At 53.3% G+C, this 12,731-nt stretch overlaps 1 protein-coding gene across 1 annotated transcript in view; it reads left to right on the forward strand.

Moving 5' to 3' along the window:
• CELSR1 (cadherin EGF LAG seven-pass G-type receptor 1) overlaps positions 1-12,731 on the forward strand; it is a 182,322-nt gene that overhangs the window by 95,805 nt on the left and 73,786 nt on the right. The window contains exons 3-4 of the mRNA XM_025399607.1: positions 7,677-7,899; positions 11,119-11,234. Of these exons, the coding sequence (XP_025255392.1) occupies positions 7,677-7,899; positions 11,119-11,234 (339 nt within the window). The remainder of the gene's footprint in view (positions 1-7,676; positions 7,900-11,118; positions 11,235-12,731) is intronic.

Below are 12,731 nucleotides of genomic sequence, written 5' to 3' on the forward strand. Positions count from 1 at the left end.
AGTGCACCAGTGCCAAGCCTGATGTGGGACAGGTCCCCAGTGGCGGGGCAGGTGCATGAGGCCATAAGGACTGGATGGGCCTTGGCTCCTGGGAGCTTTTATTTTGCCATTAGGAATGCTTTTCTGGCCGGGTGTGGTGGCTCACACCTGTAATCCCGGCACTTTGGGAGGCTAAGGCGAGCAGATCACCTGAGGTCAAGAGTTTGAGACCAGCCTGGCCAACATGGTGAAACCCTGTCTCTACTAAAAATACAAAAATTAGCCAGGCGTGGTGGTGTGCACCTGTAATCCCAGCAACTCAGGAGGCTGAGGCAGGAGAATCGCTTGAACCTGGGAGGTAGAGGTTGTGAGCCGAGATCGCACCATTGCACTCCAGCCTGGGCGACAGAGTGAGACTCCGTCTCTATTAAAAAAAAAATTAAAAAAAAAAATTTTTCTGTACCATAGTCAGGAAGCTGAGCCCTGTGTCCCTCCTACGGGGAGAGGGGGAGCTTTTGGCGGGCTGCATGCGTGATTGAGTATAGCAGTAGGTTTGCCCAGTGGACTCTATCCTTGGCATGAGAGGCGAGGCTGCCATTGTAATGGGGGTGTGCAGAGTACAGGGGAATTTCCCCCAGGTTTGAATGACTCAGCAAGCCTTTGACTCCAAGCAGAATCCTAGGGTGTAAAGGGAACACCAAATTTATTTTGAATGAGAATTCCTGGAAAAGGAAAGGTAAAGTTAAAGCCTGATAGTGAGCATAGCTGAACATTTATTTTATTAAAATAGTGTGTCTTATAAAAGCTCTATTAGAAAGTAAAAGATACAGAGCTAAAAGACACAGAGCTCACTAAATATGACCTGAATTATTTACCTTCAGATGATTTTAGAATGAAAAAACTGTCGTATGACATCTCTTTTCAACCCAGCCGTGGTGGGAGCGTTTACAAATGCCCCCAATTCGGGATTCTCCCTGAGGGTTGGTGGGGAGTGAGCCCTCCACCTACCTATAAACAGCACTGTAATCCACTCACGCTTTGCTTCACTTTATCTTCTGTGCAGTGCTGTGCTGCAAATACTTAACTACCAACCCTTGCGGGGAATCCTGAATTGGCCGCGTTGTAAAGGCTGAAGGTGCTGGGAGTCAGCCCTAAGGAACCCAGAGACAGGACCTTCCCCGGCTCGCCCAGTTCATCCAGAGCCCAGTTGCTCACAGTTCTCATGGTCCTTTAGTAAAAAAAGAAAAGAAAAGATGTTTTAACTATAAAATTATTTCACCTCATCAACAGCTTTCCTGCACTATTTGAATCAAATACATGAATTATGTGGTTTTGTAACTCATGGATTAAGTGCAGGCATTAGTCATTGGCTTGGAACAGGGGAAATCCTGGTATTTTATGACTTCATTTCACAAGCATCTGTCAGTACCTGCTATGGACCCAGCTTCCCTGCCACCTGCCCCCCCGCCCCACCGACCCTCCCTGCCAGGTGCTCAGCATATGCCCTGCACACACCAGGCATTTATTGGGCACTCACTGTGTGCCTGACAGTCTCAGACTGGCCCCTAAACAGACCCTGTCATTGCCTGCACAGAGCTGGGGAGAGAAACGTGTGGGGGAACCATCATACAAGCAGGGCTGGATGTGGAGCTGGTGGGGCGATTGCTAGAGAGGGGAGATTTGGAGTCGATGAGAGCCCCCAGGGGCACCCTGAGCAGGCAGGTGGGCCGAGCTTAGGTACTGTGAGGGGATGCGGGTGGCCTCCAGGCACTGGAAAGCCAAGAGAGACCGAGAGAGAGGACGTGGGGCTGGAGGATGGCCTGCAGTGTATGCTCAGGGCCATCTGTAGCCGCCCCAGGAGGAGGGAGACAGTGGGGCCAGCACAGGCTCATGAGTGTGGTGTGGAGGGGGCTGGGTGTGTGGCTGGGGGCCGGGCCCTGAGACCCCTTAGGCTGGGGTCTTTATGGAGCAGTGGGATTCTAGCCAGTGGGACTGATACGTGGTGAGTCCGGTGTCATGGAGCACTCTGCCGTCATGATACGAGGGACAAGTAGGTCTGGAGGCTGTGGGTGGGGCAGGAGCAGGGGCTGTGAGGCGAGGGGGCCTGTGGCTGTGCAGGGGGCTGCTGGAGGCAGGAGGGGCTGCAATGGGGACTCCGCCTCTCCCTGGCTGGGTAGGGGAGGATGAGCTGGCAAAGGCCAGGAGCATCATCTCCTGCAAGCAGGGAGAGCAGCACCCGGGGAGTCCTGGACACTTCAACTTCTGAAGTGTCCATGGGAAAGGCTCCGCCAGCCAGGCACTGCTGCTCTTGGGGCACCGGGTTTGCAGAGGCCAGAATGTATGCGATTGCAATTCCGGGACAAACGCGGAGGGCTGCTGTAGTGAATTCAGCAATGGCTCCCAAATCCGTGTCCACGCACAATCTCAGAATGAGACCTCAGTTGGAAATAGGGTCTTTCCAGATGTAAATGAGTTTGGGTCCTTGAGATTAAGCATTGTGGGTTTAGAGTGGGCCCTTAATCCAATAACTCATGTCTTTTCTTTATTGTTGTTATTTTTTGAGACAGCCTTGCTCTGTCACCCAGGCTGGAGTGCAGTGGTACAATTTTTGGCTCACCGCAACCTCCACCTCGTGGGTTCAAGAGATTCTCCTGCCTCAGCCTGCCAAGTAGCCAGGACTATAGGTACGTGCCACCATACCTGGCTAATTTTTTGTATTTTTAGTAGAGACGGGGTTTTGCCATGTTGGCCAGGTTGGTCTCGAACTCCTGGCCTCAGGTGATCCACCCGCCTCGGCCTCCCAAAGTGCTGGGATGACAGGCGTGAGCCACCGCACTCACTCGGCCTTGTTTTTTATTTTTTTATTTTTTATTTTTTATTTTTTTTTAATTAATTTTTTTTTTTGAGACAGAGTCTCACTCTGTCGCCCAGGCTTGAGTGCGGAGGCCGGATCTCAGCTCACTGCAAGCTCCACCTCCCAGGTTCACGCCATTGTCCTGCCTCAGCCTCCCGAGTAGCTGGGACTACAGGCACCCGCCACCTCGCCCGGCTAGTTTTTGGTATTTTTTAGTAGAGACAGCGTTTCACCATGTTAGCCAGGATGGTCTCGATCTCTTGACCTTGTGATCCGCCCGTCTCGGCCTCCCAAAGTGCTGGGATTACCGGCTTGAGCCACCGCGCTCGGCTGTTTTTTATTTTTGAGATGGAGTTTCGCTCTTGTCACCCAGGCTGGACTGTAGTGGTGTGACCTTGGCTCACTGCAAACTCGCCTCCTGGGTTCAAAGGATTCTCCTGCCTCAGCCTCCCGAGTAGCGGAGATTATAGGTGCTTGCCACCACGCTGGGTTAATTTTTGTATTAGAGACGGGGTTTCACCATGTTGGCCAGGCTAGTGAACTCCTGATCTCAGGTGATCCACCCACCTCAGCCTCCCAAAGTGTTGGGATTACAGGCGTCAGCCACGGCTCCCAGCCTGGTGTCTTTAATAACAGGAAGGAGAGGGAGATTTGACGGCCTTGTGAGGACAGAGCAGAGATTGGAACGATGGTACGCTGGGATGCTGGGAGAGGCAGGAGGGATCCACCCTGGAGCCTCCAGAGGGAGCTGGGCCCTGCTGATACCTTGATTTCAGACTCTTGGCCTGTGTGACTCTAAGAGGATGAATTTCAGTTGTTTTAAGCCTCCAGTTTGGGGTCATCAGTTATGGCAGCCACGGGAAACACATACAGCTACTTTCTGAAAATGAAAACAAACAGAAAACAAAGCAAACAGAACTCCGCATAAAAAAAGCAAACCAAACAATTCTATGGAGATTAGTTTTATTTGCAACATATGTAAAGGAGCAAGACCTTTTCAGGGCGGGGCAAACACCTGTGCTTAGGTTCGCTGTGCTCTCACGGGTGTTAGCAGCCATCTGTTGATCTCCAGTCCCTGCATGGGGGCAGGACAAGCTTGTATCCGTCAGCCTCCCTTTCACAGGGAAGCCTGAGGACGTCGGGGGCCACTAGAAATCAAATTTGGAAGCAGGAATGCCAGTCTAGGAGTTCAAATTCAAACCTTCCAGATACAGACAAAGTGCTGTCTTCACTCAGGGCTGGACCGCCTTTTCCTGGGCCTTTTAAAGGAAACCCCAGGCTGGAGGTGAGAAGTTGAGTCCTCCAGCCCTCGGATGAGTGGGGAGTGAGTTCCAACCCGGGGCAGGTGGGACTGGGAGGCCGCGTGGGGGTCATGGGCCTGGGCTTCACCTTCCTCTGGGAGAGTTTGAGCCCCGGGCCCAGGCTGGGTTCTTAGTACCTGGAACAGACAGAGGCGGCTGTGGGAAGGGCAGAGCTGGGCCCCACAGGCCTTTGTTTGCCGTCGCGGTTGGGTGAGTACACCCAGCCTCTCCCGGTGGCTTTGTTATTTCAGAGTGTGCTTTGCTTGGCCACTGGCTGGAACTTAGAAAGCAAACACTCCCAAATGTCACGTATTTTAAAAGTAGAAACAAGATAATTTGAAGTGTCCAAAGGAGGAGAAATATACCTTAAGCTTCACACCTCCCGTGAACACACAGGATTTATAAAGGCCAGCCGCCCACCTGTACAGGAAGCCACGAGCACTGACTTGCCCGTGTGAGTGTGCAGGTGGGTGTGCAGGTATGCACCTGTGTGTGACAGGATGTGAGGTGTATATGAGGGTGTGTCAATGTGTGTGTGTGTGTGAACAGGTGTGTATGGATGTGTGTAGCTGGGGGGACACTGCAAGTGTGAATACATGTGGGAGGTTATAAGCATGGTGCAAACGTGTGTGCAGGTGTGTGTGTGCACATGGCCTGCCTGCAGGGTGCGGCATCTGTGGTGGGCTCACCCCCAGTAGCGGGGAGTGGTGGGGAGGTTAGACAGTCTCCACGGGCGCTGGGAGCCTGGATGAGGGCCTAGGACTGCCTCCTCTCTGTCTGCTTTAACTCTGAGTGGGGTGGGAAACCCCTCTGTTCCCATTTCCCTGGGGGCAGTCCCTGCCAGTGCAGAACAGGTGGGTGGGATCCTGTCCTGACTCCTGGGGAGGAGGAGAAAGCACCCCCCGGCCTGTGCCTGGCTCTGACCCCTCGTCAGCTCTGGTGCCTGTGAGCCCTTGGGGTTATTGGCATGGAGGCCGTGCATGCTCATGAAATTCAGCAAAAGGTTAGCGATTTCAGCCCTCCTCATATTTGAGAGGGCTCATACTGGAATCTGGAGTCACCTTGGCTTAACCAGTTACACATTCTTCTTCTTTTTTTTCTTTTTTTTTTTTTTTTTTGAGACGGAGTCTCACTGTGTTGCCCAGGCTGGAGTGCAATGGCGTGATCTCGGCTCACTGCAAGCTCCGCCTCCTGGGTTCACGCCATTCTCCTGCCTCAGCCTCCCGAGTAGCTGGGACTACAGGCGCCCACCACCTCGCCCAGCTAATTTTTTGTATTTTTAGTATAGACGGGGTTTCACCGCGTTAGCCAGGATGGTCTTGATTTCCTGACCTCGTGATCCGCCCGCCTTGGCCTCCCAAAGTGCTGGGATTACAGGCGTGAGCCACCGCGCCCGGCCCAGATACACATTCTTAGGTGTTGCAACCTGGTAATGGAGACTAGGAGATGCCTGGGGGAAGTAGAGGGAGAACTCAGATTCTTCAGAGGCACCATTTACCTCTGATGATTGTTATGCTAATTATAAATCAGTTTCATTTGTTCCTCAAAAGCTCATTTGAAGCATTCTCTAGGAGGAGTGACAGGATTTCCTAAAACTAACTACTGAACTCACTGAAATCAGCACGTGGTTGAGGTTGGCCTTCCTGAGAAACAGACTCCAAGCCCCAGCTTAGGAGGCAGCAGGTGTGGAGGAGCCTTCAGGAGCCACAGCTGGGGGCAGTGAGGGGCCCTGGCCTGGGCAGAGGGCAGGTCGGACTGCCCTGCAGGTACACAAGGCCTCGACCACCCCACGGCGTGCTGCAGAGCTGGGATGGCCTGCGTTGGGCAGTCTGGTCACTGTGTCCTTGCTGACCCGTTGCTGGATGGGGGCTGCCTCAGCGAGGGCAAAATCTGAGTGCAGGGTCTCAGCTATGCGCCATCAGCAACCCACACCCCACAGCCGTCCTGGGGGGGAATGGTGCGGGGTATACCTCAGCACCCTCCCTTGATAGCACCTGATTTCTTTTTTTTCTTGTTGTTGTTGTTTGTTTGAGACAAGTTTCACTCTTGTTGCCCAGGCTGGAGTGCAGTGGTACCATCTCGGCTCACTGCAACCTCCACTCTCTGGGTTCAAGCAATTCTGCCTCAGCCTCCCGAGTAGCTGGGATTACAGGCATGTGCCACCACATCCAGCTAATTTTTGTGTCTTTAGTAGAGATGGGGTTTCACCATGTTGGTCAGACTAGTCTTGAACTCCCGACCTCAGGTGATCCACCCGCCTCGGCCTCCCCAAGTGCTGGGATTACAGGCGTGTGCCAGCACACCCAGCTAATTTTTGTATTTTTAGTAGAGACGGGGTTTCCCCAGTTTGGCCAGGCTGGTCTCACACTCCTGATCTCAGGTGATCCATCCACGTTGGCCTCCCAAAGTGCTGGGATTACAGGCACGAGCCACCATGCCCGGCCCACGCCATACTTTTTACACTGTGTTTTTTTGTTTGTTTAGTATGTGAACATAATTTATTTTAAAATGCATTCATTTAAAATTTTGTAACTGGGAGAGAATGTTGCTGGGAATTTTCTGGTTGTTGGAAGCCCCTAAAGGTCTATGAGGGGTCTCCGGCCAATGTCCACCCCAGGTGGCGGAGGCAGAGGAGGCAGTATGGGCTGTGCGGGTTGTGGGCCACCATCCCCGTCTGGGGGCGGGAGTGTCACCAGACACACACCTGGCTGCTGGAGGATGCAGTGGCCAGTGCAGGAACAACTTGTTCGAAGCGTGGCGAATGCTGAGACCCTCCGAGCAGATGAGGTTCTGGGCACTCCTGGTCTGAGGGCAGAAGGGGAGAGAGGCAGTGTGCTGTGGGCTGCCCGGCTGGTTTTCTGGGAAAGCTTCCAGAACCTTCCTGTCACAGAAGAGTTTAAACTCTGAGGAGGACATCAGAGTAGGGTGGTGCCTGCCCTTCAGGAGCTCACAGGCTGGTGGTCGAGACGGGCCAGATTAGAACTGAGTTGGAATCCAGGGGTGGCCAGTGTGAGGTGTCTGTGGGAGGGCGGACGGCAGGCAGAGCAGGCGGCCTGCTGAGAAGGTGGCCTTTGGGTCATGTGAGGACAGCATGCTCCGAATCTCTGACGAGGCTTTGTCGTGTTCTGCTATCGCACAGGCATAGGTGTGGGGAGAGGGCGTGAGGCCCTCTGGTCTGTTTCTAGGCGTTCCGCTCAGAGGAGTCCAGCCTAACCTGCAGGGTGCCCTGAACGGGGCTGGAGGCTGGGAAGGGCTCACTGCTGCTGTTTCTTTGACCCCAGAGAGAGCTTTCTGGAAACCCCCCAGCCACCATCCTTAGCTCGCCCACCAGGAGCTGGGTGCAGCCGACTCTGGCACGGCTCTGGGCAAGTCCTCAAGAACTCGGGGGTTTCTGTTCATGTCACAGACCTGACCTGGAGTCAGTCAGGTTTTCTTTCAGCAGCTGACTCTGTGGCTGGGGTGTGTCCGGGGTCCGTGACAGGCTCGTTGGCTCTTCCCTGGCTGGTTGGTAACCTCTCTGGCGTCTTCCTCTCGCCCCCCAGGAGAGCACTGTGAGGTGGATGCCCGCTCAGGCCGCTGTGCCAACGGGGTGTGCAAGAACGGGGGCACCTGCGTGAACCTGCTCATCGGCGGCTTCCACTGCGTCTGTCCTCCTGGCGAGTACGAGAGACCCTACTGCGAGGTGACCACCAGGAGCTTCCCGCCCCGGTCCTTCGTCACCTTCCGGGGCCTGAGACAGCGCTTCCACTTCACCGTCTCCCTCACGTGAGTGTGTGTCCTGCCGCACCACACGGGTCTCTTCAGGAAAGGGGCGGGCTTCTCTGTGCGCCCCATCCCTCCAGATCGTGACGTCGGTGTCCTCCCTGTGTGGCCTTTGATAGTTGAGTAGCTCCAGGCCGGGCGCGGTGGCTCACGCCTGTAATCCCAGAACTTTGGGAGGTCGAGGCGGGTGAATCACCTGAGGTTGGGAGTTTGAGACCAGCCTGGTCAACATGGCAAAACCCCGTCTCTACTAAAAATACAAAAATTAGCTGGATGTGGTGGTTTACGCCTGTAATCCCAACTACTTGGGAGGCTGAGACGAGAATCGCTTGAACCAGAAGGTGGAGGTTGCAGTGAGCCAAGATTGTGCCACTGCACTCCAACCTGGGCAACAGAGTGAGTACTCCATCTCAAAACACACACACACACACACACAACCACTTATTCCTTTTGTGTCTTTCTTTGTACCCCTTAACCCACTTCTCTTCAGCCCCTTCCCTGCTCCCTCCCCAGCCTCTGGTGACCACCACTCTCCTCTCCACCTCTGATCATGTTTGATTAAATGTCTGCACAAGGGAATGTGACGCTGCTGCTTGTCAGATTCTGAATTTCTAAGATTATTGCACTGGACAATTATGAACGATTTCCCTTATGTGTGATGGTGGCTAAACAATCAGAGCTGACACTAAATCACTGAGGGTTTTGTAGGGAATGCCTTTAAAAGTAAAATCGTAAGGTCGCTCCCCAAGCTTCCAGGGCAGTTACACTTTGGGAGTGGTGGGGGCTGTAGGCAGAACCCTGTTGAGCCTCTGAGAGCCGCTGTGAGGGGCCAGGTTGGGGGCGCCCAGCTGCCTTTGTTTCAGGTGGGTGCTTTCATGCTCCTTCTCCTCTTTCTAGTTTCTCTTTGCCAAGTGTCCAGGCTCCCAAGTGGGCTCTGGGCTCTGTTCCCAGCTGCCTCTCATCCCCCCAGCCCTTTGTTCTTTCCTCCTCCTTCCCCGGCCCCCTCTCCGGGCCTTGGTTTCTGTTCTCTGGCCTTGCCTCTTCTTGCTTGCATTCTTCCAACCCTCCCCTCAGCTTTGGGTCCCTTCTTTATTGCTCTGTCGCCAGTGGTGTACGTGTGCTTGCCAGGGGAGCCGTGCAGGACTGTTTGACACTGACACCGCCCAACAGCCCCCACCTGGGTCCAAAGAGAACCGCACAGAAGTGAAACCGACCAAAGGGAATCAGGTGTGACCCAGGGGCTGCGTCTCGGGAAACAAGCCTGCACTGAGTTGGCCCCGTCGTCATTAAGATCCCTTCTCCCTGCTCATTCCCTGCCCAAGCATCAGTGTGCTGTGTGGGTATTTTTCTTTAGTGTTTGTCGTCAGTTCTTGCTGGCATTCTAAATAGAGGGGGTTTGAGGGACAGTTGGGAACCGTCAGTTTTTTGTTTGTTTTTTGGTTTTTGAGATGGAGTCTCGCTTTGTTGCCAGGCTGGAGTGCAGTGGTGGTGTGATCTCGGCTCACTGCAACTTCCGCCTCCCAGGTTCAAGCAATTCTCCTGCCTCAGCCTCCCGAGTTGCTGGGATTACAGGTGCCCACCACCATGCTGGCTAATTCTGTATTTTTAGTAGAGACGGGGTTTCACCATGTTGGCCAGACGGGTCAACCTGACCTCAGGTGATCCACCCACCTCGGCCTCCCACAGTGCTGGGATTACAGGTGTGAGCCACCGGCTAGCCAAAACCATCAATTTTAACTCAAGAAAAAGGCTGAGGTCAGATGCTCCAGGCTGGCTCAGGCCGACTCCTGCAGGAAAATGGATAAACCAACCTTAAGTCAAAAGGAGTTCCTGCCACTGATCTCTGATGGTGGAGACACCCAGCTAGTTCAGGAACCCGTCCCAAGCTCACTCAGGAGGTTCGCCAAGTTCTCTGAAACCAGGGAGGTGGGGGAGGTGTGGTGGTGATTTGGGTCTGAAGACCCCCTGCCTGGGCCCCTGGGTGGGAGAAGGATTTCTGAGAATTCGATGATCTCCTGTCAGAGCAGGTGGTTTTTTGCTCTGCCTGCTCTAAGTTCTGACAGGCCTGTTCATGTTCAGGCGTCTGTTCGTGCCCCTTCCTTTCACTTATTCACACAGCCCATATTAAGCGCTGATATGGACCAGATCCTCTTTCGGCTCTGGAATGCAGCAGGGAATGAGAGCTGCAGTTCCTCCCCTTATGGATCATGCATTCTTATAAACCAGTGAGTCAGCAGCATGATTTCAGAAATTAACTGAGTGATGTCATAGGCTGATGGGAGGTGAGGGCAACTTGGAGTAAAATGAGTCAGGGCAGGTACAGCTGGGTTGACCCCTGAGCAATCTGCAAAGCCTGGGAAGATTGTTTCTGGGGTAGGGGCAGCTGTGCAAAGGCCCTGGGGTCTTTTTGACCCGTGTTTGGGCACCAACAGATGCTATTGTGGCGGGGGGGGGGGGGGGGGGGGGGGGGCTAAGAGGGGTCCTTCCACAGCATCACCCCCTCCTGGGAAGGTACCAGGTCCCCATGCCCTGGCGCACACACGAGGGGATCTGTTCACAGCAGCAGAAAATGTACAGTGCGTGCTTTGTCCAAACACATCTGTAACAGGTGTCCTGGCTGCTGGTCGTACTTGTAGCGTGTTGTGCAAATGGGATATTTTTTGCATTCTACAGGCCACAGTAAGCAGATTCCCCATGGATTCTGGTTTGCCACTTCCAGAAAAGAACACTGCTTATCAAGCTTGATGGGCTGTCTGCTCCTATGCGAGGGATGCATGCCTGACACCATTCTTTCCTGAATTGTAGCCCCACGTGCTTGCCCTCCTCTGACTGGGCTTGTCATTCCTAGGCAACCTTTTTTTTTTTTTCCCCCCGAGATGGAGTCTCACTCTGTCGCCCAGGCTGGAGTACAATGGCGCAATCTCGGCTCACTGCAAGGTCTGCCTCCCAGGTTCATGCCATTCTCCTGCCTCAGCCTCCTGAGTAGCTGGGACTATAGGTGCCTGCCACCACGCCCGGCTAATTTTTTGTGGGTTTTTTTTTGCTTTTTTTTTTTAAAGTAGAGACAGGGTTTCACCATGTTAGCCAGAATGGTCTTGATCTCCTGACCTCGTGATCTGCCCTCCTCGGCCTCCCAAAGTGCTGGGATGACAGGCGTGAGCCTCCGCACCCGGCCCCTAGGCGGGTCTTCATCCCGTGATGTGCCTCTGCTTGGCTCCGCAGGTTTGCCACCCAAGAAAGGAACGGCTTGCTGCTCTACAACGGGCGCTTCAACGAGAAGCACGACTTCATTGCCCTGGAGATCGTGGACGAGCAGGTGCAGCTCACCTTCTCTGCAGGTGGGGCCTTCTCCCTAGGAAGGGCAGCTCTGAGCAATTCACAGATGCTTTGTGGGTTACAACTACCCTTGCCCTGTGCGGCGCCTCCAAGCTGCTTATCCTTTCATCCCTCAATTGTAGGTCTAGGAACCTGTCTTATTGAAGAAATCCAAAGTGCAAAAAGATGTTCACAACAGGCCTGGCGCGGTGGCTCATGCCTGTAATCCCAGCACTTTGGGAGGTCCAGGCAGGCGAATCACGAGGTCACGAGATCGAGACCAGCCTGACCAACATGGTGAAACCCTGTGTCTGCTAAAAACAAAAAAATTAGCTGGGCGAAGTGATGTGTGCCTATAATCCCAGCTACTTGGGAGGGTGAGACAGGAGAATCGCTTGAATCCAGGAGGTCGAGGTTGCAGTGAGCCGAGACTGCACCACTGCACTCCAGCCTGGGTGACAAAGCAAGATTCCGTTAAATAAATAAATAAATAAATAAAAGGCAGCCTGACAATGTAGTCAATGTAGGAAAAATGATAAGACCATCTCCTAATATGCGAAAACCTTCAAACTCACTAGAAAGGAAACTAGGCCGGGCGCGGTGGCTCACACCTGTAATCCCAGCACTTTGGGAGGCCAAGGCGGGTGAGTCACAAGGTCACGAGATCGAGACCAGCCTGACCAACATAGTGAAACCCCGTCTGTACCAAAAATACAAAAATTAGCTGGGCATGGTGGCAGACACCTGTAATCTCAGCTACTCAGGAGGCTGAGGCAGGAGAATTGCTTGAACCCAGGAAGCAGAGATTGCAGTGAGCCGAGATTGTGCCACTGCACCCCAGCTTGGTGATGGAGTGAGACTCCGTCTCAAAAAATAATAATAATAAAAGATGTTCATAACAGTGTTATTTGTAGTGCTGGAAATGTGGACGATCTGGTTCATGTTTTCAGAAACCAAGGAATCATTATATTGTGGTACATCTCTAGATTAAAAATATTGATGCTGGCTGGGTGCAGTGGCTCACACCTGTAATCCCAGCACTTTGGGAGGCCGAGGTGGGCAGATCACCTGAGGTCAGGAGTTAAGAGACCAGCCTGGCCAACATGGTGAAACTCCGTCTCTACTAAAAATACAAAAATTAGCCGGGGGTGGTGGCACATGCCTCTAATCCCAGCTACTCAGGAGGCTGAGGCAGGAGAATGGCTTGAACCTGGGAGACGGAGGTTGCAGCAAGCCGAGATCATGCCATTGCACTCCAACCTGGGTGACAGAGTGAGACTCTATGACAAGGCTGGCCAGGCAAGGTAGCTCGTGCCTGTAATCCTAGCATTTTGAGAGGCCAAGGCAGGCAGATTGCTTGAGCCCAGAAGTTCAAGACCAGCCTGGGCAACATAGCGAGACCCTGTCTCTTTAAAAAAATATATATATATATCGACAAGGCCATGAAACACGTTATTCCAGTTGTTAGAAAAGAACATTTCTCCAGACTTCCAGCAGGTATATCTGTGTTTTTCTGGCAC

The sequence above is a fragment of the Theropithecus gelada genome, chromosome 10 (genome assembly GCF_003255815.1).
Source record: "Theropithecus gelada isolate Dixy chromosome 10, Tgel_1.0, whole genome shotgun sequence".
In the NCBI taxonomy this organism is placed as follows: Eukaryota; Metazoa; Chordata; class Mammalia; order Primates; family Cercopithecidae; genus Theropithecus; species Theropithecus gelada.